This window comes from Neltuma alba, unplaced genomic scaffold (genome assembly GCF_004799145.2).
Source record: "Neltuma alba isolate B1F8T4 unplaced genomic scaffold, ASM479914v2 tig00010760_pilon, whole genome shotgun sequence".
Lineage (NCBI taxonomy): Eukaryota > Viridiplantae > Streptophyta > Magnoliopsida > Fabales > Fabaceae > Neltuma > Neltuma alba.
Window position 1 is genome coordinate 136,178 of NW_021635585.1, and position 24,953 is coordinate 161,130.

At 37.4% G+C, this 24,953-nt stretch overlaps 5 protein-coding genes and 1 non-coding gene across 6 annotated transcripts; 3 read left to right on the forward strand and 3 right to left on the reverse strand.

The window, feature by feature from the left end:
- Positions 1-3,863: 3,863 nt before the first annotated feature.
- Positions 3,864-5,995, forward strand: LOC114758879 (serine/threonine-protein phosphatase 6 regulatory ankyrin repeat subunit B-like). The gene is made up of 2 exons (XM_028947975.1): positions 3,864-5,173; positions 5,516-5,995. Exons 1-2 carry the CDS (start codon positions 4,202-4,204, stop codon positions 5,939-5,941), a joined length of 1,398 nt encoding a protein of 465 aa, XP_028803808.1. The 5' UTR covers positions 3,864-4,201; the 3' UTR covers positions 5,942-5,995.
- Positions 5,996-6,448: 453 nt separating this feature from the next.
- On the forward strand, positions 6,449-8,770 carry LOC114758878 (peptide-N4-(N-acetyl-beta-glucosaminyl)asparagine amidase A-like). Its single transcript, XM_028947974.1, has one exon. It carries the CDS (start codon positions 6,757-6,759, stop codon positions 8,614-8,616), a length of 1,860 nt encoding a protein of 619 aa, XP_028803807.1. The 5' UTR covers positions 6,449-6,756; the 3' UTR covers positions 8,617-8,770.
- A 1,029-nt stretch (positions 8,771-9,799) lies between these two features.
- On the reverse strand, positions 9,800-14,212 carry LOC114758883 (eukaryotic translation initiation factor 2 subunit alpha homolog). Its single transcript, XM_028947979.1, has 7 exons — positions 13,755-14,212; positions 11,262-11,318; positions 11,096-11,182; positions 10,867-11,013; positions 10,640-10,744; positions 10,256-10,354; positions 9,800-10,179 (listed from the first exon to the last, which is right to left on the reverse strand). Exons 1-7 carry the CDS (start codon positions 14,127-14,129, stop codon positions 10,024-10,026), a joined length of 1,026 nt encoding a protein of 341 aa, XP_028803812.1. The 5' UTR covers positions 14,130-14,212; the 3' UTR covers positions 9,800-10,023.
- Positions 14,213-14,358: 146 nt separating this feature from the next.
- On the reverse strand, positions 14,359-14,431 carry TRNAK-CUU (transfer RNA lysine (anticodon CUU)). The gene has a single exon. It is a non-coding gene; the product is annotated as a tRNA-Lys (tRNA).
- Positions 14,432-15,340: 909 nt separating this feature from the next.
- On the reverse strand, positions 15,341-16,947 carry LOC114758880 (glyoxylate/hydroxypyruvate reductase HPR3). The gene is made up of 2 exons (XM_028947976.1): positions 16,197-16,947; positions 15,341-15,912 (listed from the first exon to the last, which is right to left on the reverse strand). Exons 1-2 carry the CDS (start codon positions 16,665-16,667, stop codon positions 15,394-15,396), a joined length of 990 nt encoding a protein of 329 aa, XP_028803809.1. The 5' UTR covers positions 16,668-16,947; the 3' UTR covers positions 15,341-15,393.
- A 6,396-nt stretch (positions 16,948-23,343) lies between these two features.
- Positions 23,344-23,999, forward strand: LOC114758881 (LOB domain-containing protein 12-like). Its single transcript, XM_028947977.1, has 2 exons — positions 23,344-23,524; positions 23,629-23,999. Exons 1-2 carry the CDS (start codon positions 23,369-23,371, stop codon positions 23,989-23,991), a joined length of 519 nt encoding a protein of 172 aa, XP_028803810.1. The 5' UTR covers positions 23,344-23,368; the 3' UTR covers positions 23,992-23,999.
- Positions 24,000-24,953: the final 954 nt, after the last annotated feature.

Consider the following 24,953-nt stretch of genomic DNA (forward strand, 5'->3'; position numbering starts at 1 on the left):
ATCAGTACTTTAACAAAGACAACATCAATTTATTACAAATAAATAACTTAATTAATTTTTTTAATACTCGTAAATTAGTGATCTGGCTCTTATATCAAAAGTCGAAGGTAGTATCATCTTTAGTTTTTGAAATTTTACCTCATCTTTGTTTTTTTTAGTAGATATAAGTATTCTCTTATTAAAGATAATTTTATTCAAAACACTATCGAGTACTAAACGTGGACACTTTTTTTAATAAGAATTTGAATTTTAGTCCACTACATTTTAATTTTGGTTTATGAAATTTGAAGTAAGTGGTTTTGGTTTTTAAAATTTAATTTAATTTTAGTTTTGAGGTTTAAAATTTGACCCATCTTAATTTTGATCCTTTTGTCAGGAAGCAAAAACAGTGTTTGGGAGAAAAAAATCTGTAAGCAAATCAAAACCAAAACAAATGTCAAATTTTAAAAAGTAAGTATAATATCAACCATGAAAAATGCAGTCTGACCTTGGGGCTTTAAATTTGTCTTCAGTTTTTTCCCCTGTAGGAAATAGATGGATGATGGGACATGAATGGCGGGAACTGTACCTGTGGATGATAGTCGTGAAATTGGAGCCAATGATCCGCCGGCGACTTACTTTGCTTGACTTCGTAATTGTGACAGAAATTGATGATTGTACGAGACAATATGTCCTTGTTTTGGACCTGGTAAAACCCACCTCTCTTTTATGGACGAGGCACTTTCCTGGAACTTGCACTCCCTTCGGGCTTCGGTTCCCCTTTTCCTTTTTTTTTTTTTTTAAATATATCCGGACTCCCCTGCAAATTCTTGCCAAAATGGCGTTGAATCAAGTAATTCTCTATTTTTAATAATGCTTGCTTGTGCCACTATTTGTTCCCATATTTATATGAAATAAAAAAATTTATAACAAGTCCATGTTCACAAATGGCAGTGGCAAGAGTAGGGCGAGTTTGAGTATAAAGGAGGGAAACCAAACTTTATAACAAATCAAGCCAAAGAAGCCGTGAAAGAGGATAGCCAATAATAATTATTACTAATAATTAATTAACGACTATATTTTTACTGTTTATTCCGTATAATTTAAATAAAGTGAAATTTCATAATCTAAATTATATTTAGATATTTAGATATTTGTAGCGGTCTCATAAACTAATCACTGGCACCTTGCATAGACTTTTCTTTCTTCTTCTTTTTTTTTTGGGATAGAGAATTCGGATTCCAACTTCCAACAACCATATTGGAATAAAACAATGGAATGCTCTGTTGGATCTATCCAAATGAGAAAATGAGAATGATTTGATTAGTACAATACTCACCAATAGAATAATACAGCTCATATTAATTATTTGTAAATAGGGCGCAGTCAATCTCAGATCACTTCCAAAGACATGAAACTTTTTCTACAGATAAAGTAAACATATCATAACTCGGTACATATAAATATGAATATCAAATAATTAATTTGAGAATATTAAAAAATTAATTAATTTAGTTACTTGTTACAAATGGGTGTTGGTTTGTTTAAACTATCCTTTTTAATTATGTGTATTGAAATATTCTTTGATGAAAACTTCTTACAAACAATAAGAATATTTTGAAAAAAAAAAGAGACAAAGTATATTAAAATCTTATATTTAATATCAAGTTCAATTCTAAAATTAGTATCCCTTTATTGCTTTCTTGGACTTCTTAAAAACATGTACAATAGTACGACGATCTCTGTTGTTGCTCGAGTTTAGTTCAAACTTCAAACATGGCTCGCTGGAGTGCAATGGAACTTTATATAAATATTATATACATGGATATATTTCTTTTTTTTTTTTGGGGGGGGGGGCTTGATTCAAGTTATTTGCATGAATTACATATCAGACTCACACGCTACCACCTGGATATGATAAATGTGAACAGTGAATGATTGGTTTCCAAACTTCAACTGTTTCGTGTACAACATGGATCATTTGGCTTAGTCGGTGATAAATACTTGTGCGTAGGAGTCGGGTCTAATTGAAATATTCTCAAGTCATATTTTAATGCTCTTAATTTTTAAATATCGTCGCTAGTCTTTATTATAAAACTTCATTTATAATCTATAAATAAGATTTTCTAATTAGGACATGATGTAATACTCCTCCAGTCCTTATTATAAGACCCAATTTGACTTTTTATTTGGTCCTAATTATAAGACCCAATCTATTTTGTCTCTTATATTTATACATTTTTTTTTCCAAGATAATCCTTCTAATAATGATAGTTTTAGCTAATATACTTAATTAGCAAGGATATTTTAAGAATGACAACACTTATTTATTATAAATAACCAACTTAACTTACTTCCTTAATCTCCTCAAATAAGTCAATTAGGTCTTATAATTAGGACCGGAGGAGTATATAGTAAGGACAACTCACAATCTCGCATCCCATTTGTTTTAAGCACACCTTAAAATTCATGAGCCAGCAGAAGTCGGTCATATGTCTTTTGTTTTCCACCTCTTGTTTTACCAGTTACGTAAGTCACGTAAATTGCTAATAAAAAATAAAATAAATAACGAATGATCGTATGGAGGAAACTAATTAGAGAAACATGAAATCCATTGAGTCACCTGGTCATAGCTCAGACTCCTTTGCACCACAGTACAATGAATTTTTTCAACAAAAAAAAAAAGTTATATTACAAAATATTGTTTACTTTGTTCTGAATTTTGAAAAATAAAAGTCTTGCTATTGGCTTACGTTGGAATTGTTTGAATCCTGAACATCATCCCTCCTCCTTTCTCACACGGTTATAACAATTTATTCAGAAGTTTCGTATTTTTCGAAATAGTAATCTAGTACCAAAAAGGTAATAATAAATGCATATACCAATACATGGTTTTTTTTCCCTAAAAAGAAAGTAAACTATATATATAAAGCGATAATAAAAGCTGTAAAGCACGACGACTGAATTATAAGCCTCAAAAAGGTACGCATATTAATGAGTCTGCTGGCGGGTCAATTGGGGAGGCAAACATAACGGAGGAGAGATTAAACGTGAGGTTCCACGTCACAATCAAACAAAACGAATGTCGTTTGCCCCACGCCACCATGAAGCATTGAAGCTTCTATCACATTTGTGATCTCTATTTCACGCATCCTTTTTCTCTGTCTAGTCAGAAAACGATGCGCTCGACTCTCAGAATCCATTTGAAATCATGTTTGTAACAAACTGAGACAAAACTCGTTTACATACTTATCTTATATTCTCTAAACTATAATTAAAAAATAGTTATAAGTCATTTTAAACGGGTTCCTATTTTATCAGGCAGCGCATTGCACAACAAATGAGATTTGTTTTTGTACCCGCTGGTAGAGGTGGGGAAAGGGCCACCGGCCCATTTGGATTGAGCCCATACACTTGGCCCATATTAGCTTGGGCTGTAAGCCCATTTATCTAACGGAACATCGACGCTGAAATTCCTGGTTCGTTAGCTTGTAAAATTTTTCTTGAAAAGGTATCCTCTCAACATGATAGTGGTCGGAGCTCTAACATGGGCGAGTGAGTTTTCACTTTTCAGAGAAGTGGTCACAAGGAGAAGCCCATGACCTTTTGGATCCTCTATGTGCAGAGATTAATTTCCAAACTTTTTATCTGGGGCAATGTTAAAGAACCAGAGGCATCTCAGTGAATCAGTTAAAGTTAGGATAAGACTGTTTACGTTGTGAGGAGGACAACTCTTGAGGCCACTTTTGCCCAGCCAGTGCAGGTGAATAAGGGTTACGTGTGTCTATTTGGTAAGGTTGGGCAAATATCAAAACTAACTGCGCTCACTCTGAATTAGGATTGGCTCCTTTAATTTGTAAAATGCCTCCGTAGTCCCTAATGCTAATACCAACAGGAGAGGAAGAGAGAAGAGAAATTGAGAGAGCCAGAATTATTAATTTCTCTTATTCTAGTTTAGAGACCGCTTAAGAAATCAAATCTCACTGCAGAATTATACGCATCGGCAATGTGCTATATTGTTGATATAAAAAGGTATTGCAGTAGCGCATAACATACCTCCATTGTTTTATGGCAAGTTGAGTTAGAATTATTGGTAAGGAATATAAGTACTAGAGATCGATTTCACGAGATTCTGTAACAGATAATAGCTGGGTCACGTGGTGGCTGATCTGAAAGTCCAGATTCGCATAATCGGACCATCATCTGCTGCGGCGAGAGGCAGATGGAGAGGCTCGCGGAGGTCACCGAATCAGAGATACGAATAGACTTTGCTCTCAACTGCAAATGCCGAGCCACCGTCAGTCTACGATCTCTGTGGGCCGCCTCGCCGCTGGCCTTCAAGGTCCAGACCTCCTCCCCTAATAAGTTCCTCGTTAACCCTCCCTCCGGCATCATCCCCCCTCTCTCTCACGCCACCTTCCAAGTCATCCTCAAGCCTCAGTCCCAGCTTCCCCTAACCTTCCCTCGATCTCCCTCCGATCGCTTCCTCGTCAAAATCGCCGAATTCCTCCCCAACACCTCCATTCCCATTCCCTCTCACGCCATTAACTCATGGTTCTCCTCTCTCCCGTCTTCCACCCCCACTCAGAATCTTAAACTCAAGGTCGCCTTTGTCGGCCCCCTGCTTCTCCGCCATGCCGTCGTTAGTGGTGATTTGGATGCTGTTAGGAACCTCATCAAACGGCAGAGGTCCTTACTCGCCGATTTGTCGCCCAGTGAGGCTGATTGGCTCCTCCGAGTCGCCACCGAGTTGGTTAACCCGGACGGCATGGTTCACTTGCTCCTGGAAGCTGGTTTGAGACTGGAGCAGGAATTGGGATCGGGTAACGCGGACCCGAGATGGGCTTCGAAGGGCTGGGACGAGTTACACGTGGCGGCGGCTCTTGATCGGGCGGATGACGTCCGGAGGTTGTTAAAGACGAATCCTTCGTGGCCGTTGGATTCCAGAGATCACAAGGGTAGGACCCCTTTGCATTTGGCGGCGGATAAGGGAAATATCAGGTGCGCGCGCTTGCTGGTGGAAGGCGGAGCGAATGTGAATGCCAGGTGCAACGACGGTAGCTCGCCGTTGTTCAGAGCAGCGGCGAATGGTGAGAGTAGGATGGTGGAAATGCTGGTTGAGATGGGCGCTGACCCAACCATAACCGACGATCGTGGCCGTTCCGCCCTTCACATTGCCAGTGATGAAGGACACGTGAGTGATTCCTATCATTCTTGTCACAAGTGGTTCAACTCTATAAATTTGCAAATTAATGTCTGTTTGGTCCGGTTTGGAAAGTGCTGCGAAACTGTTCTTTTAATGGAGAAAAATACGCTTAAATCAATGAAGCTCCGAAGACTAACTAGCAAATAAAAATGGACAAGTGCCTTGGCCTCCAAAGAAGAATCTAAATCAAGTGATAGATTGCTATGGCAGCATTTTGGATTTTTTTTTTAAAACAAAAACTTTGGTAGTTTAATGAGGTCAAAAATGTTCTTCTTTGTTTGTTTGTTTGTTTTTACAAACGAAGTGTTTGTTTGATGAATGGGGAAGCAGAAAGAGATAGAAAAAATAATGGAGCAAGGAGAAGAAGTACTAGCGGCGGCGAGGCATGGAGACGTAAAGAAACTGGAGACACTGTTGAAGAGAGGGGCGAACGTGCACTACCGTGATCAGTATGGTTTGACGGCCCTTCATGCGGCAGCCATGAAAGGGCACAAAGAGATGGTATCGATGCTGACAGAAGCAGGGTTGAACTTGGAATGTGAGGACGAGGAAGGTCACGCGCCGCTGCACATGGCGGTGGAGAGTGGTGACCCGGAGACCATACAAGTTTTAGTGAACAAGGGTGTGAATGTAAATTCTGCCAATAAGAAGGGTGCCACCCCTTTGTACGTGGCTAGAATTTTTGGATACGATGCCATAGCTGACTTCCTTGTCAGCAAGGGAGCAATGTCCTGTTTTCCTGTAATTTTACGGTAACTTCTCTCTGAATATACATCACATAATCCTAAATTATAGTGCTTGCCCCAGAAATGCTTGTGCAAGATATTATTTGCAGGCATCATCACGGCAATTTCCCTCGCCCCCCTTTTTTGGGTGTTTAGTAATTAGTGGCCCTGTTCCATTCTCGAACCGTATGATTCTATCTTCTCTGGTCTTGTAAACCAAGGATTATATCGTGGGACTTTCAAAGAGAATCACTACTCATAAAGGTCCAACCAGATCATCTCATGGGTGAACTCTTCGATCGAGAAATTTCCTAGCTACCAGGCCTTCCTCAACCATCCATGACTTGAAAATTAAGCATCCGCTTTGATCCAAATTGATGAGCACTTGTAATGATTTGCATATGTTACGACATCATAGTTTTCGGAAATAATTTAGTCAGAAGCTATCATTAATATTCTCGTCCTTCCCATTGAGCAATCTCAATTTTGATTAACATATGCAAAGTTTAATTGTGTCCTGTGCATCCTTATTTAGCTAATGTCCTTCCACTATCTTGATAATGTGCCCCGTTCTTTATTTATCATGCTTGGTTTGAATTCAATCAGTCAGAATGTTAGATAAAGAGTAAATACACTAATTTTTTTCAATAAGGGAAAATAACTCATATTATTAAAGAAAAGTTTTGCAATTAAATGAGAATAATCAGCTGATGATAAAGCCTAATTTTTGCAACTGTATAAAAAAATATTTGAAAGTCCTTACAGTTACAGCTATTGTCGCCCTTCTTAAAACAGTTCACGCATAACCAACAAAACGGTCTTCCAGTCTTCACCTTCCCTGCTTCCATGCACCTATGTTCTTCCTTCTTCGTCTTCCCCATGAACACCGTCCTTGGCGTATCCTTCTTCCTGCTCCTCTCCTTATTCACAGAACCAGTCGTACCATTCTCCCACACAGACCACTATACTAAACCCTCCGACCTCTCTCTCCGGCGCCACCACCGTCCCCAAGAACACCTGGAGGTGACCTATCCTCTACCCTCCGAACAAGCCACCCCATCATGCTCCCACCTTATTCTGCGCCACTCCTTCGCCGATACCATCGATTCCCCTCCCTTCTCCACACCCTACATCCCTCCCTCTCACTGCCCTTCCCCTTGGTCCCGCGCTCTCCTCCGTTTCCAGGCCGATTGTAAAGGAGAGCAGTACGACCGCATCGCCGGCTTATGGCTCGGCGGCGTCGAGCTCTTTCGCACCAGCACCGCCGAGCCCACGAAGGATGGAGTCTTCTGGAATGTTTGGAAGGATGTCACCAGGTACTCCTCTCTCCTTACAAGGTCTGACCTGGATCTCACGATGATGCTGGAAAACATCGTTAATCATGAATTCACTGGGATTTACCATGTCACCATCACTCTTTCGCTCTTCAAAGGCCGCGCTGTTGTCGGGGTTCCGCTTGGGGTTTCTTGTGAGGGGAGATCGAGGATCCTTAGGGATGAATCGGATGGAGGAATCTCGGAAGTAACGGTGGAACGGGATGATCTCGGTGATACTGATTTGCGCAGGGGTTCATTGGATTCGTATGAATCCCCGGCTGATTTGATCATTCCGATATCTGATGACGGCGACCGTGGGTTTTGGTTTAGAATTGAGCGCGAATCGGATGTTCATTCCCGGAGCATTCGAATTCCAAAAAATACTCACCGTGCAGTTCTTGAGTTGTGCGCGTCTTTTCATGGCAACGATGAGTTTTGGTACTCAAACCCACCCAATTCATACATCAAAACTAACGGCTTAAGCACACGCCGAGGTAATGGAGCTTACAGGGAAGTGTACGTGACAATCGATGGCGAAGTTGTAGGGTCGGAGGTTCCATTTCCTGTCATTTTCACAGGAGGAATCAATCCCCTCCTCTGGGAGCCTGTTGTTGCAATTGGGGCTTTCAATCTTCCTTCTTATGACATAGATTTAACACCTTATCTAGGTAAGATTCTGGGTGGGAAAAAACATAGGTTTGGAATAGGTGTGACTCGGGGCATCTCATACTGGCTTGTCAATGCAAATTTACACCTGTGGTTGGATCATCATTCCCAAGTAGTTCATGCTGGACGAATCATTAACAAGAGTCCTGAAGTGACAATAGAGCGCCAAGAAGAATTTACAGGACTTGATGGATCGTTTGATATTAGTGCAGAGAGGGAAGGAAAAGTAGCAGGGTGGGTTAGATCAAGTGCAGGAAACTTGACCACCGTTATCTTGCATGAGTTCAAGTTCAAGAACTACATTAAGTTTCAAAAGAATGGAACCTACAAGTTAGTGAAACAAAAACACAAAGCGAAGAAGAAGACGAAGTTAATAAATGGGCATGGTCAAGTGGTTGGATTATTGAAGGTTAAGAGAAAGTATCCTCTGCGTGTGCTAACTTGGACTAAGCCATGTTTGCGCAAGGACAGATATCTACTCGTTACCAATGTCACTCATGCTTTGAGAGAGAGGCAATCGGGTGCGTGCTTCTCGAGTTCGATTAGTAACAAACAGGATTCTTCGGGATGGATGAAAGTGAAGGGTCACTCTGTTGTAGCAGGGCAAGCAATCACCCGACAAAATTATACTTACGCAGACAGGTTCAACTGCTATGCTCGAAATGTAGCGGCAGCTGATGGCAAGTTAATTGAAGACAGTTCCACTTTCCAATGCGAGCAATGAGAATCATTTCCAACTTCTTTTCCCATGTCTCTGTTTTATTTTCAGTTTGTGATAACATCAGTGTCAAGTCCGAAGCCCATCCCTTTTTGTGTGTTGTTTTTGCTGTGTAATAGCAATTTAATTGGGTGAAGCTGTATAATATCATTTGATCCCATTGTTCTTGTGTTTGTACATAGGATGAGTGGAGTAGAGGTGCATCCTAACAAAGTACAGACATCTCAGAAAATAAAACATTGGCACCTCCAGATACTCAAGTTCGCACCCTTGAAAGGATGCCTTCACTCCACAGTCCAAACTGATCTCATCAAGTCATGATCACGCGTCTAATCCCATTCAGCAAATTTACAGGGTTTAAAATTCTATGCTTTTAATCCCACGAATCTTTGTGCTGGTTAATAAATAATGTAAGAACTAATGAAAATGGAACTTGGTAACATGAGGATCCTCAAACCGTTAAAAAAAAAAAAAACATTTTGGAGGTAACGATATTTTTTCTTAACTTTTGATTTGATACCCATGTATTTTTTTTTAATTAAATCTTTAATTTTGCTCTGTTAATATTGTTAATCCTTGCACAATGCTAATAGAGCAAAATTACAAAAGTTGATGTTGCTAAAAGAGCAAGATTAAATGATTTAATTAAGAGGAAAAAAACACATATCAAATTAAAAAATAGAAAGAAAATATAAGCACCACCAGCATAATATGGTTTTTCCAACATAAAATGGCGCAAATCCAAACCTAACACCGAAGATGAAAAAGCTCAAACCTTGATATGCCTTCTGCACGCTGAAAAACCGATTTACCTATTCACCCTGGTAAAAAAGTTACTTAGAAACTTGCCCCGGAAAAATAAAGCCCCATCCTGTACTATTGTCCAAAAATAGAAATTCGAGCGAAATAAAATCGAGAAAAATGGATACAAGAATTCACGGCCAATATAAAGTCTTAAACTCTCATACGCAGAAAAAAAATGTAAGAAAACGGAATAATAAAAAGAATACTTAGATAAAAACAAAACTCTAATTTCAAAAGTACTTTCACAATATACGAAATAAATATATAAAAATGTTTCGATTTACAGAAAAATACTTCTGAAAAGTGATTCTGAGATTATCCAAACACCTCCTAATTTAATTTATCCACGCCACCTAGAGAGAGGCTATTATTCCAGGATCACGCCTGAACTGCATGAGAAATGAGATAAAATTGGATTTATCGGCAGATTACTGAGCATCCATTCCAAGACGCTCCTCAATCGCTCCGCAAGTATGATAACATCTCTACATACAATAATCTAGTTTGTATTGTACAATCGCAACAAAAATGTTGTTTGGGGAAAAAAAATTAAACAAAAAATTAGTGAAATCCGTCGTTCTCTATGCCTTTTTAACCCTCAATTTTTTGTCACTCTGTTATCCCAGCACCCTGACCCTCCACGTCAACTTCACCCATTCCTGTATCTTCTTCCTCTTCGCTATCTTCATCACCACTAACCTCCTCGTTGTCTTGGCGTAGCTTAGCCATATGTTCAGCAAGCAATTTATCATCACGTTCACTCACCTGAATCACAATGACAAATGTCAATCTCAGATAAAGAAAATATGAGTTCTAAAACACATCCATCATCAACACTCACGGCTCTGGGTGCCTCCTTCACAACTAGTTTACCCTTGTGTTGCTCTATGGCTTTATTGCAGGCTTCAATAGCATCCTTGAGAACCAATATTCCCTGATCCTGTGAACATTGAAGAACACACTAGTAGTTTCAGTACGAAGTCACCATTTGCAAATTAGACGTTCTGACAAATATAAAAACTGCCTCCAGGATACTAACTAAATAAGTAATGTACTATTTTCTAGGAATCTAATGCTCATATAGTGGAGAAAACAACAGCCTTCGCCAAGAAAACCCATCAAAACAGGCACTACAGGTAAGATCAACAGCTAGTTCAGTTGTTCAGCTACAAGGTCAATCATCATACACATCAGATCAAAATTTTTGTGAAGACTGTACACCAACCTTGTCGAGAGTGTGAGTGGTAAGAACATAAAGTGGGGGAGCGACAAGTTTAATCTTTACTGGGCAATCATTATTTCCAGCAGCTTCAGCTTTCCGCATTGCATCCTGCATGGTCATGCAATTACAACGTAATTATTCACAATACTTAGGAAGATAAGCAAATATTACTGAACAAACCAAATTCAAGCAGAGCCCAAAGAATATGGGAGAGAAGAAACAGTTCAGACCTTAATGTGAAGAACTCCATCAAACTGAAAACACTTCATTTCAATATCAGCCCTAATTTTCAAGGGCTGGGGGGTCATTCGTCTTCTGATGTTCTTTACTAGAGCTTCCTTCACCGCTTCTGATACTGCTGGAACCACCTTGGTCACCTAGAGGAGAAAAAATAAAAATAAGTCTTAAGCAATCAAATAGAACTTCTGTGGAAAAATGATCTACGACAGTAATGATTACCTCCTGCCCATCAGGGCCAACCTCCTTGACCTCACGGGTGAGGGAATTCAAAACTGAATCAGGATCAGTAACAATTATTTTAAATGCCTGCACAAAATGAGGATCATATAGCAGTTGCATAATTCAGAGAAAACAATATATATATGTACATAACAAACTTCCTTACCTCAAAAGCATGACCGTATTTGCGATACAGAGGCCATCCAATGTGAATATACAGCTCCTGCAGAAGGCAACTTGTATTTAGTTCACCAAATGAGGAAGAGTGAAGCACTATCAACAAGCAAATAATTAGACCAACCAGATCAAAATGGGGTAAGAAAATCAAAATCATCAGATTGAGTAGAAGTAGATACAAAAACCATGAAGAAATACAATGAATCACTGGAAAGATGACATTTGAGATAACAAGCACCCCGTGATATAAAGCAATGTATATGAGGTGGGGAAAACTAACCATAATGAAATAAAATGATCAGCATCACTGTGCAATGCACCTTCCTAGTCTGGTTACATACGCTAAAAAATGGAGAGCCCACAATAGCAGGAGAAACATAAATCGCTTAAAAATATGAACGGGATCTAATATCATTCTAGGTGATCCTAGCCAGTAGTAACATTTTACATGAAATTCAATCCTTTGTTTTTTGTGGGACGGCTGCTATAATTAGATCATATACAAATGCCCAGTAAAGAGCACAACAACTAGGTTAGAATGAACCGAATTTCTACCTTCTCAGAAATGGGGAAACAAAAAGGGCAGATTTCTACTTTCTCAGCGTAGGTCTAGCACCGCCTCCCCTCAACCCCCACCCCCACCCCCCAAAAAAAAAAAGGCGGGAAGACCAAGATGCAGGATATCATCCAACTGTGATCCATACACAAGTTTAAAAACTCAGCAGTATCAAGAGCATAATTCCCATATCAACCATTATTAACATAAAAAGAAGAATCTGATTGTCGAACAGAAAGTTTTTGAAAAACCAACAGAACTTACACGGAAGTAGGAGAAAACTGGTACGTCAATTCTAGCACACGATTATTTAGCTATGGAATGAAGAAAACATTTACAGTAAGCACGGAAAACTGATTTATTTGAAACCAAAAGTGACACAAATACATTGCAAAGATGTCTTAGACATATCCTAGTCAGTGAGACAAGTCCCTGGGGTGAAAATGTATGACTAATGAAAGCAAGGTTATACAAGGCCAGAGACAAAAAAATGAGTTGGGATAAAAATGAAGAACCAGAAGAATAATTGGACAATTGTGAGGCTGATTTCTAAATCATAAATCATAAACCTTATCATAGCCTTTGTTATTCACCTTTTTATAAGGAACCAAATCGGTGGCAATAACGTACAAACAAGAGTATAACTTGATAAGCAGTAAGAATTCAAGGAAACAACTCAACGAGAGGTCACATGGCAAGGGTGGAGAGAGTATTTCGATGAGAAAATGACTGTGATATAGAGAGAGATTAGTGGAGTGGAGGTGAGATTGGTGGCAACGCTCTGAGGAAGAAGTGTCCATCTCATGGTAGGTTGAAACTTATACTCCAGAAGACGACAATTAAGCATTCTGAGTTGAGCTTTCAAAAATTAACAGATAAATAAAAGGATCAGATGAGTTCCCTGCCTTCGGCCCCATAAGTCAGGTTGTTTGCGACTCAATGCAACATAACAGAAGCGTAGAGCAGAGGAATCAGAAATTCACACGACAATCATGCTCTCCCGAGCAAATCGACCACTTCTGGTGATTTCTCCGGTGATTCATGGAGCTGGAGATGTAAATAAAAAATTTAATTACTATGAATAAGCATCACACTCAATTTTTTTACGTTCCCAGCACGTTCTCAATGACCATAGAAAGCACCACAATCCAATGGTGCACGCTTGCAGTAGTCAGTCCGGTCCTTCAACTAGAACAGACTTAAAAACAACTTTGCGTCTTAAACTTAAGCACATGCAGTAGTGTTGCCAAGCAAACAAGAATCTAGAATTTTACAAACCACACCACAGATTCTTCCAAGTATAATCCACAGCCATGTAATATAGTAATTTGCATGACAGAATTTTCAGAAATTAAGGCAAGTCTACCTTTTAAAAAAAAAAAAAAAGGGTCAAGGGTCAAGTCAACATACAAGGAAAGAAAGTGGACATAATGATTCCGAAATTATTAATGCCTAGTGACCAAGTTCAGGTATTTGACACTCATTCTATTCAAGCACTTAAAACTCGAGGTAACCCGAGGTCCATAGGACTCGATAGGTTTCTGAATTTAATCTGAATAATTCTCCCTAACGATTGTCCTGAGGTATTCATGCCGGACTACAACGGAAGCATATACTTCCGTTCATTAGGGCAAAAAAGTGCAAAATAAGAACTTCCATGATTGTTTATTCATCAAGGGTCATTCATTGAAAACTAACATATGAATCCCAGGACTCATATGCTTTCGCTCAATGGAACACAATGGTGAAGAACGGCGGCGCCACTCCACAAAAGAGAAATATCAAAATTAACGATTTGCAAGGGAACAAAGAATTATGTCACCAGGAAAAAAAAAAGAAACAAAGAATTAATTGTAACAAGCAATTAAGCTCATCGATCAAGAAAAATGGATATGAGGGAAAGAAACGGCGGACGCAGCGAAATACCTCCAAATCAATATTTTCAGTCTCAGCAACGTGACGCATGATGGAGTGAACAAGCTTGCTCTTGTTGTACCTCTCCTCGCAAGCTTGAATATCCTCCTCAGATACCCTTCTCTTGCTCAAATCGATGTAACCCTTTTCCTTGTCGACCCTGAGAACCATAACGGGCTCGATGCGGCCGACCTTGATGAGACTGCTGACACTACGAATCCGACGGCGAGAGAGCTCGGAGAACAGGATCATGCCCTCGATGTTGTTGTACTCGAGAAGTGAGACGTATGCGCCCATGTCGGCGATGTTCTTGACTTGTATCATAACAGCCATGTCCACCTCCGGATACCTGGCCTCGTACATCCGACATTCGAGATTTGGAGCCATAGTTTGGGATTCTAAGGCTTTCTTGGGACTGTGGAGGAAGCAAGAGGGGTTTGGTGGTGGCGATACCGGCGAGCTGTTTCTCTCTCTGTGGGCACCCGCAATCCAGGCAAGGGTTTTAACCTGAAAGGCGAAAGGCAGAAGCCCTGAAGCAATAGTTATACCGCTACGGCGTCGTTTGCTACTCTGGAAGATACTAAAATTCAAGAGCTAACGTGAGCAAAAAGAAACACGCCCACCGTGGGGCTCGAACCCACGACCACAAGGTTAAGAGCCTTGCGCTCTACCGACTGAGCTAGACGGGCAAGTTGTGGGACCCTTGTTAATAAAATCCTCTCTATTGCTTACAGACTTCTCAGCATTCACCCAAAGTGCCGGCTCTGCATTATTTTGAGGTCAAAGAGTAGCTCTTGTCCTAATTATAAACGAGATCTATAATTAAAACCGGAGGTAGTACTTGTATTTGATTCTCTAATGATGAGATGGTATCTTTTTTTCTTTACAACTCACTTATCTAATCACTAACTCCAAACTTAACACCATTAATTAATATTTTTAACGTCATAATTTAGTGTATAGGGTTGTGCACCATAGACATTCACTTGAAGAGTCAGATTTGTGCCATCCGTTGAAGTAATTGGATATTTTCAGTCAACATAAGAAAATAAACAAACACTCGTCTACAATAATAATAATATCTGTGAAGGTGATGATGGGGTTTGTCGTATGTATATTTATTTATTTTTCATTTTCCTTCTTTCTTTTAATATCCTACTATTGGTTAGTATGATAATTTTAACAAATTGCATGAGCATTCGATTGTAAAAGCACTGTAAAATATGTTAAATGAGTTTTTTGATGCAAAACATATATTGCTAAAATTATATTTATAATTTTCACTATATTTTTACGTATTGGTGGGATAGTAGCTGTCCAATATCTTTTTCTTGTGTTTTTCTAGCATTGGTTTTGTTCCTGTTTCTCAAAGTTTGATTTGTAGGTGTAAGCTTTCTGTCCGCACAAAAATTAATGCACAAGGTCTCCTCTGTTATTCCTCTAACCTCTGGTATACAGAATTGTGAAGAAGGTAAGCTTTTTGCAATCCCCTTGTCCTTTTCTGGAAAGTCACTGAATGGATAGCACAATCAAGTATCACCTGAGTCGGCAAGTAGAGACGTATATATGAACACAGAGATCTTCACAACACAGTTGAGAAGTCCATTGGTGTTTTCCACAGCAAATTAAACAAGTTCAATTAAACAATGCACTAAATGGCTGGAGAAAGTAGAGGGCTATTTGAGAAAAAGGCCTCCAAATTTGCAGTCATGAGTTCAGAAATAGCCCTTGTGGATTCAAAAGTGAAGAAGGCAGCATGAGGAGACAGAACCACATTGTCCAATTCAAAAAGCTGTGAAGGAACATGAGGCTCATTCTCAAACACATCCAAACCAGCTCCTCCAATCTCCCTTCCCACCAAACACTTCACCAATTCCTTCTCATCTATGAGGCTCCCTCTTCCAACGTTCACAATGATTCCTTCTTTTCCCATCGCCATCATCACTTCCCTATTCACCATATGCTTCGTCTCTTGGTTGAGAGCACAACAGAGGATAAGTGCGTCACAGACTGATGCCAGCTCCAATATAGTTTCATAGAAAGGGTATGATACGGATGGCTTCTTGTTCTTTGAGGTGTACGATATGATGCAACCAAATGCTTCAAGCCGTTTTGCTGTTTCCGTGCCTATGTTTCCCAGGCCCACAATCCCAACTCGCTTGCCTCTTAACTAATGAAAAGTCAAATATATATGAAATTAAAATGACGGCTTCGCACATGAATACCCAGAATAAGGGGTTCCGTTCTAATCTTATTTCATTGCACTCAATTAAAAATTAAAAATCATTATTAATATGAAAATGACAAAGTTTAAGGTATTATTTAAACCTCAATATCTAACTTAGAATTTAACAACTTTCTAATCCAATTTTTATATCATTAACATGAATCAAAAAAGTAATTAAAATGATTATGAAAAATATCATCAATAGACGAGAGGAATTCGGGAAAAACCTTGAAGCCTGTGGGAAAATTGAACGCGCCAGCGCCAGACCCAACCCGAGACCGTACGTGCCGACTGGCCGCCGAAATCTTTACACCAACGTCGACCAGCAAACCTACCGCCATATCGGCGACATCCTCCGTGAACACTGTCCCCGCGCCAGCGACCTGGATTCCACGACGGCGGCACTCGGCCAACTCAATATGGTCCAATCCGACGCTGGTGGTGAGGACAAGGCCGACGGAAGGAAGTAGCTGAAGGACCTCGCCAGAGACGCGAGATCTGGGGGAGCAAAGAATGGCGCGAATGGATGAAGGGTCACGGTTGTCGGAGGCGAGAAATTGGTGCAGCGGCAGAGAAGAGGTTTCGGGGTTAAGGAAATGGAACTTGTGAGAGCAAAGTGATTGGATGAGTGGGAAGGTAGTTGGAGGACCGAGAACAAGAACTTGTGGGAGATCTTGGAGCCGTTCGTCAGCCGCCATTGACGATTGTAGAAGAAGAAGAAGAAGGAACGAGAAGATAGGAAAGTGGAGAATAAGGTCTATATAGATCGGACTTAAAGATGTCGGTGTTGATGGGGAAGCGAAGTGAAGAGGGGGAGGAGGAAGAGAAATTTGATGTTCATTGAGACTAAAGTGTAGATAATTTGCCTCAGATCGAAGCGGAGTGTAGTGAGTTGATTGAAGACGGACGAAGAGTGGGAGGAAGAAGAGATATCCGATGTTGGTGAATGGCGATGATGACACTGGGGTCAAGGACGCCTTCAGTTGCTAGTTGCTACGGTTTGTCTTTTCGAGTATCACAGCGAGAGAAACAATAATTAAAAAAATTAAAGTTATTTATAATTTTCTTCCATTTTTAGTTTGATGTGTGTATATGTTTAATTAAATTTTTGAACTTTATCCTGTTGGTATTGCTGCTCTCATAATTTTTTCTCTATTAACATTATTAATTTCTATATAAGAACTACTATATTAATCGACAAAATTAAAAAATTCGATTAAGAAAAAATGTATAGGCATAAAATTAATTTTTTTTAGAAAAAATATGGGTACCTGTAAAATAATTTTCCAAAAGAAAACGATGAAAAGATGATGAAAAAGAAACTGAAGATGGAAAAGCAAGGTTGGGGGTTTGTTTAAATTAATATCAACAAAAGTCACATTTATTTTAATTAATTTGTATAAATTGAATTTGAGATAAGAATAATTAGTGTTTTGTGATTTTGGAAGTATTTTTACAAAAAAAAGCCAATTGAATAGAAATTTATTTAAATGATATATTCACAGTTGAGTTTTAAAATATTCAAATTAAAAAAAACGTTTAAAGTAAAATATCCAAAAGAATTGTTTTAACTTTAATTTTATTTTTTATCTAAAAACTCATTTTCTTAAAAGTCATTCTAAGCATCACATGTTAAACTAAAGTATTCCTCTGATCCTTAATATAAGACTCATTTAATTAATTTGATTAGATTAAAAAAGTTAAGTAAGCTAGTTAATTGTAAGAAAAGTGACACATTTTTTCTAAAACACTATAATCATCTTTCTTAATACCCCTATCTCTCTTCTACTTGATCAAGGTTGAGGGAGTATTTATAGAGGTAATTTAGAGAAAATTAATAAATATGAGAAATGAGTCTTATATTTAAGATCAAAATCAATTCAAGAATTGAGTCCTATATTAAGGATCGAAGGAGTAGTATTTTCTTGACTTTGAAAAAAAAAAAAAAACAGACAATTATAGCTTTGAGAAGCCTAGCGGTGAGAAGAGGCAGAGCTCGGCTGCAACATATTGATGGGCTCATGTCGGGGTCCAATGGCCCCATTAAGAAGATGGGACTCCTTTTCGAGCCCAAACACTCGGACAAGCGGAATTTATAACCTCAATTGGATGGGCCCGTGAATTTAAGGTAAAAAATGCAACCTTCTAATTATTTTTATTATTTTGTATTATAAATAAAAGCTAAGTGTAGTAAAAAAGACTAGTTCCTCACAATATGACAAATTAAAATTCTAATTCTGTTAAAAGAGGTGCTCATATTTAATGCTCAACAATATCTCAAACAAGATTGGATCTTATATTTATGACCAAAGATAGTATACTACAAAGAGGGGTAAGATTGCACAAAAAAGTTATAAGTAAAATTGCACCACTAAAAAATTGGAGTACTGGGTGCACTTTAGAAATAAGATCAAGAGTAAAATTACATCTCTATCATTTCTTTTTCAAGTAGGAGATAGTGTATTTAAATTGACTTATAATGACAGACGGTTAGTATTAGTATGTCTAAATTAAAAAAAAGGGCAAAATTATTTATGTATAAAATCTCAATTCTATTTGTCTTCAAAATTTATAATTTCTATACCAAAATATCCATACTAATAGTAAGGAATTCCCACTAATAATAGTTCCAGTACATATGATTAAAGAGGATTATTTAGGGAGGTCGTTAAATATTTGTTATAAATAACTAATTTAATTAATTTTTTTAATATCCGTAAAAATAGTTATATCACTCTTATATTCTTATGTTAAGTACTGAGATAATATTAATCTAAATTGAGTAAGATTAGACTGCATGATGAGTATAAAATTTTCTCAGCAGCGTTTTACCGAAAAGAATTCTGGGTAGCGATTTTCTTTAAAAAAATGTCACAGGGTATCTTTGCTTCAGAAGCTGTGATGGTGGCATTGCCCCCACAAAGTCACAGAGATGCCCTTGCATTAATTAGAGGTGAGCTTACCGAAATAAAACCTTCTTAAGGAAACCAGACACCACCATGTCATTGGTACGTAGAAGACAAAAAGCATCTCGAAAATGAATCTTTATCACCACGATGCTCATTTAATGCCCTCGTTGAACATCTCATGTTTTTCCCTTCTAACGTGGTGAAATGTCTGTTCCTTCTCCCATGTTTTTATCATCTTCTCATCTTCTTCAAAGTTTCCTGATTTCTCATAGAAACCCAAACACGACAAGTTTCTCTGCAGATAGCCTCACCTTCCGAGGGATTCAACTCAACTTCTTCTAAACATGCATGCATGAAAAACATCACATATATATCACGGACATATATTCATGATCCCTTTACCTTTAGAAAACTAATTAAACATTCATCTTTTGCTTCAAGGAGTTAGTTATATATATTATCTGCAGAATCAAAAGGAAAAATGCAGAAACCTTATTATATGGTGTGCGTGTGTGTGTGTGTGTGAGAGAGAGAGAGAGAGAGAGAGTGTTGAGGAAAATATATAATAAAAATTGAGAAGGGAAAATAATGCATGCATAGGTGAGCGTCATGGCCATGAAAGGAGAGCTGTTTTGATTTGCAAGACAAGAAAGGAAGCATAGAATCATGTGAGGGCAATTAATGCAGGGGGGCCAGGAAGCTTTAGGGTTTTCTGCGCCCACCCTACAACTCATACAAATTTCAATATTAATCCCTTCTTCTATAAGCGAGCTTCATTTATAATAATCCCTACAACTTCACCGCATGTCAGGAATCTCATTAATGTCTCTGTTGCCCTACTTCTGTTTTCTTTCTTCTCATCTTTTGTTATTGCTATACTGATTTCTGATTACTTAAATGGTGGTGCTTTTGCTGCAGTTTATTACTCCCTCCGTTCCTTATTATAAGAGACGAATAACCGAATTACGTTGATAAAAAAAACAGTTAAAATTAGTTAAGAACAGTTAATATGTAAAAAGTATAATTTTTTTTCCAAAAATACCCTCATTAATAATGAGAGAGAACATGAGAGAGAACAATGGTAATTTATTAAAAGAAAGAGAAGTGGGAAGGAGAGAGAGTGTGAGTTGGAGACAATAAATATGGGTAAAATAGGAAATCAACACAAAAAAGTATAGACAACTTTTAAGTGTCTCTTATATATAGGAACATGTCATAAGCACCAAATGTCTCTTATAATAAGGAACGGAGGGAGTACTTTCTTCGTCCCCCATTTTCTTGTCCTCGTTTAAAATTTCGCCTTGTTTCCAAATACTGTACCCCTCTATCTAGTATTTGGCAACCTCCAAACCATAGTTTCAAAAGCATTTTTTTGCAAAACAATGTAAATTCCTCTACATATTTATTTCGTAAACCGTAAAAACACTTCTGAAACTATAGTTTGGTTTCTATCCAAACACCCCCTAGTCTTGTTTTTAAGGTGGTGAGAAATTGTTTTAGTCCTATTTATAAGTCCCATAATTAAAATTTTAACATGAATGTTCTATTTTAGCTTTCATTTATATTGTCTAGATTATTTTCTTAAAAAGTGTATATATATATATTAAGTTAGGATAAAGTTGAAAAGTTATTAAATTTTAAGATATATTTAATTAAATTTAAAATTTTTCTTAATCCTAGTGAAACATATTAAAAGGAGTACTTATATGTTGGAGTAGAGGAGTATATACCTTCTCTCAAATTACAAGGTATAACTTGTTACTTGTTTTTAATAGTAATAGTAATATTCTTGTTAGATGAAGGACATTAAGTAAAGATTCAAAATAGTTTGGTATTAAAAAAGGACAACTAAAAAAGAAAAAATAACTCTTACATAGCATATATATTTTGCTTTAATTTCTTTTTTATCTGAGTATTTATCATCAACAAGCTTAGTTTTGATTAATTATTTTACGTCTGGATGGCCAGGACACGTATCAGAGAGGCATATGCGAGCGAGAAATGTTGTTCCTTGATTAACGTCAATTGAGGTTCATCTTTAACTTTCCATTGACTTTGAGTTAAAGACCACTTTGCCTCTAAAATTTGTATATGACAAGAATTTTGATATTTGAGGGGTAATATTAATTGCCCCGAAAATAATTTAGGATACCTAGTATCCTTTACAAATAATTCGAAGATAAAAAAAACCCTTTATTTGTTTTATTAATTTTAGTTAGGATTATCAAGTATCAACATAGAGTTAGTCTAATAGTGTAAAGTCTCACTAGATTTTTTTGAGTCTCAAGGGCTGCCACAAATTCTAAGCCCCGAATTATAGTATAAAAAAAATTTCAATTGGGTTTTGATGAGCACTTCATCTTAGAATTGAAAATAAAAATGCATAAAAATGCATACTTTAATTAGTATTGATATTTAGGTAAAGGAATGCTAATTTTTTAGTTAGTGCGACAATGGACAAGCTCTTTAAGCCTTAGCGCAGCTAGCCAACCATTCAAACAACTATAGTTAATAAATTGGATTTAATAGCAACAATCAAATCCGAATCAGGGTTTGGTAATGATGGAAGGAAGCTCATGTGACCAGCCTCCATTCAAGTTGTGAGAAAGAAAATAATATAGAAAGCACGCTTGGTTTGGATTGTTGGCAATTTGTTGATATGGAGGATCTTCTATACTACATATGACCAACTCATTCAAAGTTTGCCTCGACTTCTTATAAGTGAGTCAATACTTGAATTAATCAATGAATTGTGTGGATCAATAAGCATTTAATGAAAGAGAGAGAAAGGTGGGAAACAAACATTCACATTGAGCCTAGCTCCTATCTCATATACTATTAACCACCTTGGTGCTTGCAATTCAACTTAATGTGTCTGACTTTGAACTCAGAGAACCATGGAGAAGAGTTTGTAATTAGTGTAAATTTATTTTACCCTTCTCATTTGATGCATCATCCAGATTACTTAACACACAAATAATCAATGTTTAAGTGATAAGGATTAGTGAGAAATTTGTACTGGAGCAAGCACATGGTGAGTGTTCAGAGTCTAGACTTTGTGTGAATAGAAGGTTGTTATGAGTTAATTAAAGCATGATATGTCACAGAATCTTCTCAAATTTTCAGTGTGGTTGACGATTTCATGAGCATATATCTATGTGTATATATTACTCTGTCTGTTCTTATTTATAAACTTTAAATTTGAGAAAGGGTATGGTCCATTTTGTAAACTTTAATTTGAGATTTGTCTTACTCCTCCGGTCCTAAATGTAATACTCTTATACACACTAGTATGAGAGTCTTATATTTAGGACCGGAAGAGTAACATTTAATGCTTTTTTTTTTCATTTTTGTCCTTAATTATTTATTCTCTTTCATTTATTATACTCTCTCTATCACATTTTTCCACACGTTGTTTTTTTATCATTTTTCTTATTTATTATAAAGATATATATTTCTAACATACTCCCTCCGTTCCTTATTATAAGAGACATTTGATACTTATAGCATGTTCCTAAATATAAGAGACACTTAAAAGTTGTCTCTACTTTTTTGTATTGATTTCCTATTTTACCCATATTTATTATCTCCAACTCACACTCTCTCTCCTGCCCACTTCTCTTTCTTTTAATAATTTACCATTGTTCTCTATCCTTATTAATGAGGGCATTTTTGAAAAGAAAATTATACTTTTTAGTTTTTACACATTGATTGTTCTTAACTAATTTTAACTGTTTTTTTTATCAACGTAATTCGGTTATTCGTCTCTTATAATAAGGAACAGAGGGAGTATTTATTGTTTTTAATTAATTTTAACTAACAATTCGCATTCATGAATTAATTATTTGAAATTTATAATAAGGACTGAATGAAGTATTTCTAGAACACTGTAAGGTTTTGAATTAGTTAATTTTGAACATAAACCCCCCACATGGATTGGAATGTGACAAAGGATTTCTAGTGTGTACATATGTTTGAAAAAATCTAATGACAACCACTGTTGAGAACGTGTCCCAACCGATTTCAATTTCTATTCAAACGCTTCACATGACCGTAGATCTCTAATAATACTCCACACAGCTATACCTTAAGCAAAATATGGATATACTGCAATTGAATAGTACCGAATAATCACTTTAATCACAAGTTAACATAAATATGCAATAAATCATACTAACTTACCAAAGCAATTGTTTAGTGCGAAGATCAAATTAAGGAATCAGATTCATTACGTTTTAATCAGTTGTTTTGAATGGCCTCTTAGTTATCATCTTACCATTGTGTTATATCATTTATTATAAATATTAAGTGAAGTTAGATATGAATAAATAATAGGTTGATAACATTTTTAAAAAATTGCACAACCACAGTGACATCAGAACTCGTAGCCGTCTATAAATAGAGAAGCTATGAATCTCATTTTGTCACAGCTCTGTTTTTTTTTTCCCCCCTCCCTCCCCTGTTTTTCCAAAACCAAAACTCTGTTCCAAATGGGAGGCACTTCCCCTTGTGCTTCATGCAAGTTGCTACGACGCCGGTGCGCCAAAGATTGCATCTTTGCTCCTTATTTCCCTTCCGATGACCCTCAAAAGTTCGCCATCGTCCACAAGGTCTTCGGCGCCAGCAACGTCGGCAAAATGTTGCAGGTTATACCTCCTAACTTCCCTCTTTCTTCTTCCTCTGGTCACTTCCCTGTTCTGTAATAACAGAGAAGACGACGAAACTGATGATTCTTTTTGATGTTTCACAGGAGCTTCCAGTTCATCAGAGAGCAGACGCAGTGAGCAGCTTAGTGTATGAAGCAAATGCTAGAGTTCGAGACCCAGTTTATGGGTGTGTTGGGGCCATATCGTATCTGCAGAATCAAGTTTCAGAGCTTCAAATGCAGCTCGCAGTGGCTCAAGCAGAGATCCTGTGCATCCAGATGCAGCAGGAACCAGAACCAGAGCCAGTGATGGAAAACCCAGAACTTGACCCCAATCAGAAACCTTATTCTCTCCAAAACGACATCCCTCCTCATCATCAGTACCTTAACTTTGCGTCTTCCACCAGCAATGTAATTCAGGACTCTCTCCAGAGAGAGAGCTTCTTTGGACACGACATGGTTTCTTAACTTGAATTCCTCCCTTCGTTTTTGGTTCCCCTTTATGTTTCTTTTCATGGAATATGAATGGTTTCTGTGCAGTTCTTTTATTATTCTCCAACTTTGATTAGTTTGGACAGACCAGGGCAAGGCGGGATTAACTCATATGGGTCAACTCTAGCATGTGATTTAAGTACAAGTGAAGTAAATTAAAGTGGCGTCTTAATCAGTAAGCTAATAATTAAAGCACTTGCATGATTATATTAGGGCAAAGACATTATCATGATATTGAAAAGAAGAAAGAAAATCACGAAGTCTTATATAGGAAATATTAACTTTTGTTTAGAAATTGCGTAGCTGTTCTGACTTCTGATTACAAGAAAATATCTCCAATTCTGATAACATTAAAACCATATTGAGAATATATTCTTCTGCGTTGACGTAGGTTTATGCATATCTTTCTACTTATATATAGTTTTCACTTTTCAATAAATATATTTCTTGTGCTTTATTTTTCCAGCCATAATCTGTGATGTTTCGCTCACTTTCATGTTGTCTAGGCTGTCAATTACCCTACAAACTATAACGTTAGCAACAAATGTGTTCAATATTCAGATGAGCTTCTTCTTCAGTTCCTTCTAGCTGGTTCACGTGGGTCTCTCTGCAAGAGACTGCTCATTAATTAATTAGTTAATGTGCAGGATTATATGAACTTCCTTTTAAGTAATTGCTTCTCTAAATCCATCTCTCCAAACAATTATGTCCTAATCAATGGGCTATTTTGAAATGCAAAGGATTAAATTAAATAAGCCAAAGCCGCAACCACCGACCTTTTTTTGGGAGAAAATATCAAAGTAAAAAGATAGGTTGAAAAATGAGCTTAGGATCTCATCACCAGCTTTTGTTTGTGGTTGAAGCAATATCCAGGTCAAGCATGCCCGGAACTCATATTTGATGATACCTATTTTGTTTAAAAATTATTATAATAATTA

Excerpts from the sequence above, each read along its gene's own strand:
- LOC114758883 (XM_028947979.1), bottom strand. The coding sequence starts at position 14,129 with ATGGCTCCAAATCTCGAATGTCGGATGTACGAGGCCAGGTATCCGGAG. Across the intron at positions 11,319-13,754 it reads CTGAAAATATTGATTTGGAG|GAGCTGTATATTCACATTGG; the intron begins GTATTTCGCTGC and ends TGCCTTCTGCAG. Across the intron at positions 11,014-11,095 it reads TTGGCCCTGATGGGCAGGAG|GTGACCAAGGTGGTTCCAGC; the intron begins GTAATCATTACT and ends TTTCTCCTCTAG.
- LOC114758881 (XM_028947977.1), top strand. The coding sequence starts at position 23,369 with ATGGGAGGCACTTCCCCTTGTGCTTCATGCAAGTTGCTACGACGCCGG. Across the intron at positions 23,525-23,628 it reads ACGTCGGCAAAATGTTGCAG|GAGCTTCCAGTTCATCAGAG; the intron begins GTTATACCTCCT and ends GATGTTTCACAG.
- LOC114758878 (XM_028947974.1), top strand. The coding sequence starts at position 6,757 with ATGCACCTATGTTCTTCCTTCTTCGTCTTCCCCATGAACACCGTCCTT.
- LOC114758879 (XM_028947975.1), top strand. The coding sequence starts at position 4,202 with ATGGAGAGGCTCGCGGAGGTCACCGAATCAGAGATACGAATAGACTTT. Across the intron at positions 5,174-5,515 it reads TTGCCAGTGATGAAGGACAC|AAAGAGATAGAAAAAATAAT; the intron begins GTGAGTGATTCC and ends ATGGGGAAGCAG.
- LOC114758880 (XM_028947976.1), bottom strand. The coding sequence starts at position 16,667 with ATGGCGGCTGACGAACGGCTCCAAGATCTCCCACAAGTTCTTGTTCTC. Across the intron at positions 15,913-16,196 it reads ATTTTCCCACAGGCTTCAAG|TTAAGAGGCAAGCGAGTTGG; the intron begins GTTTTTCCCGAA and ends ACTTTTCATTAG.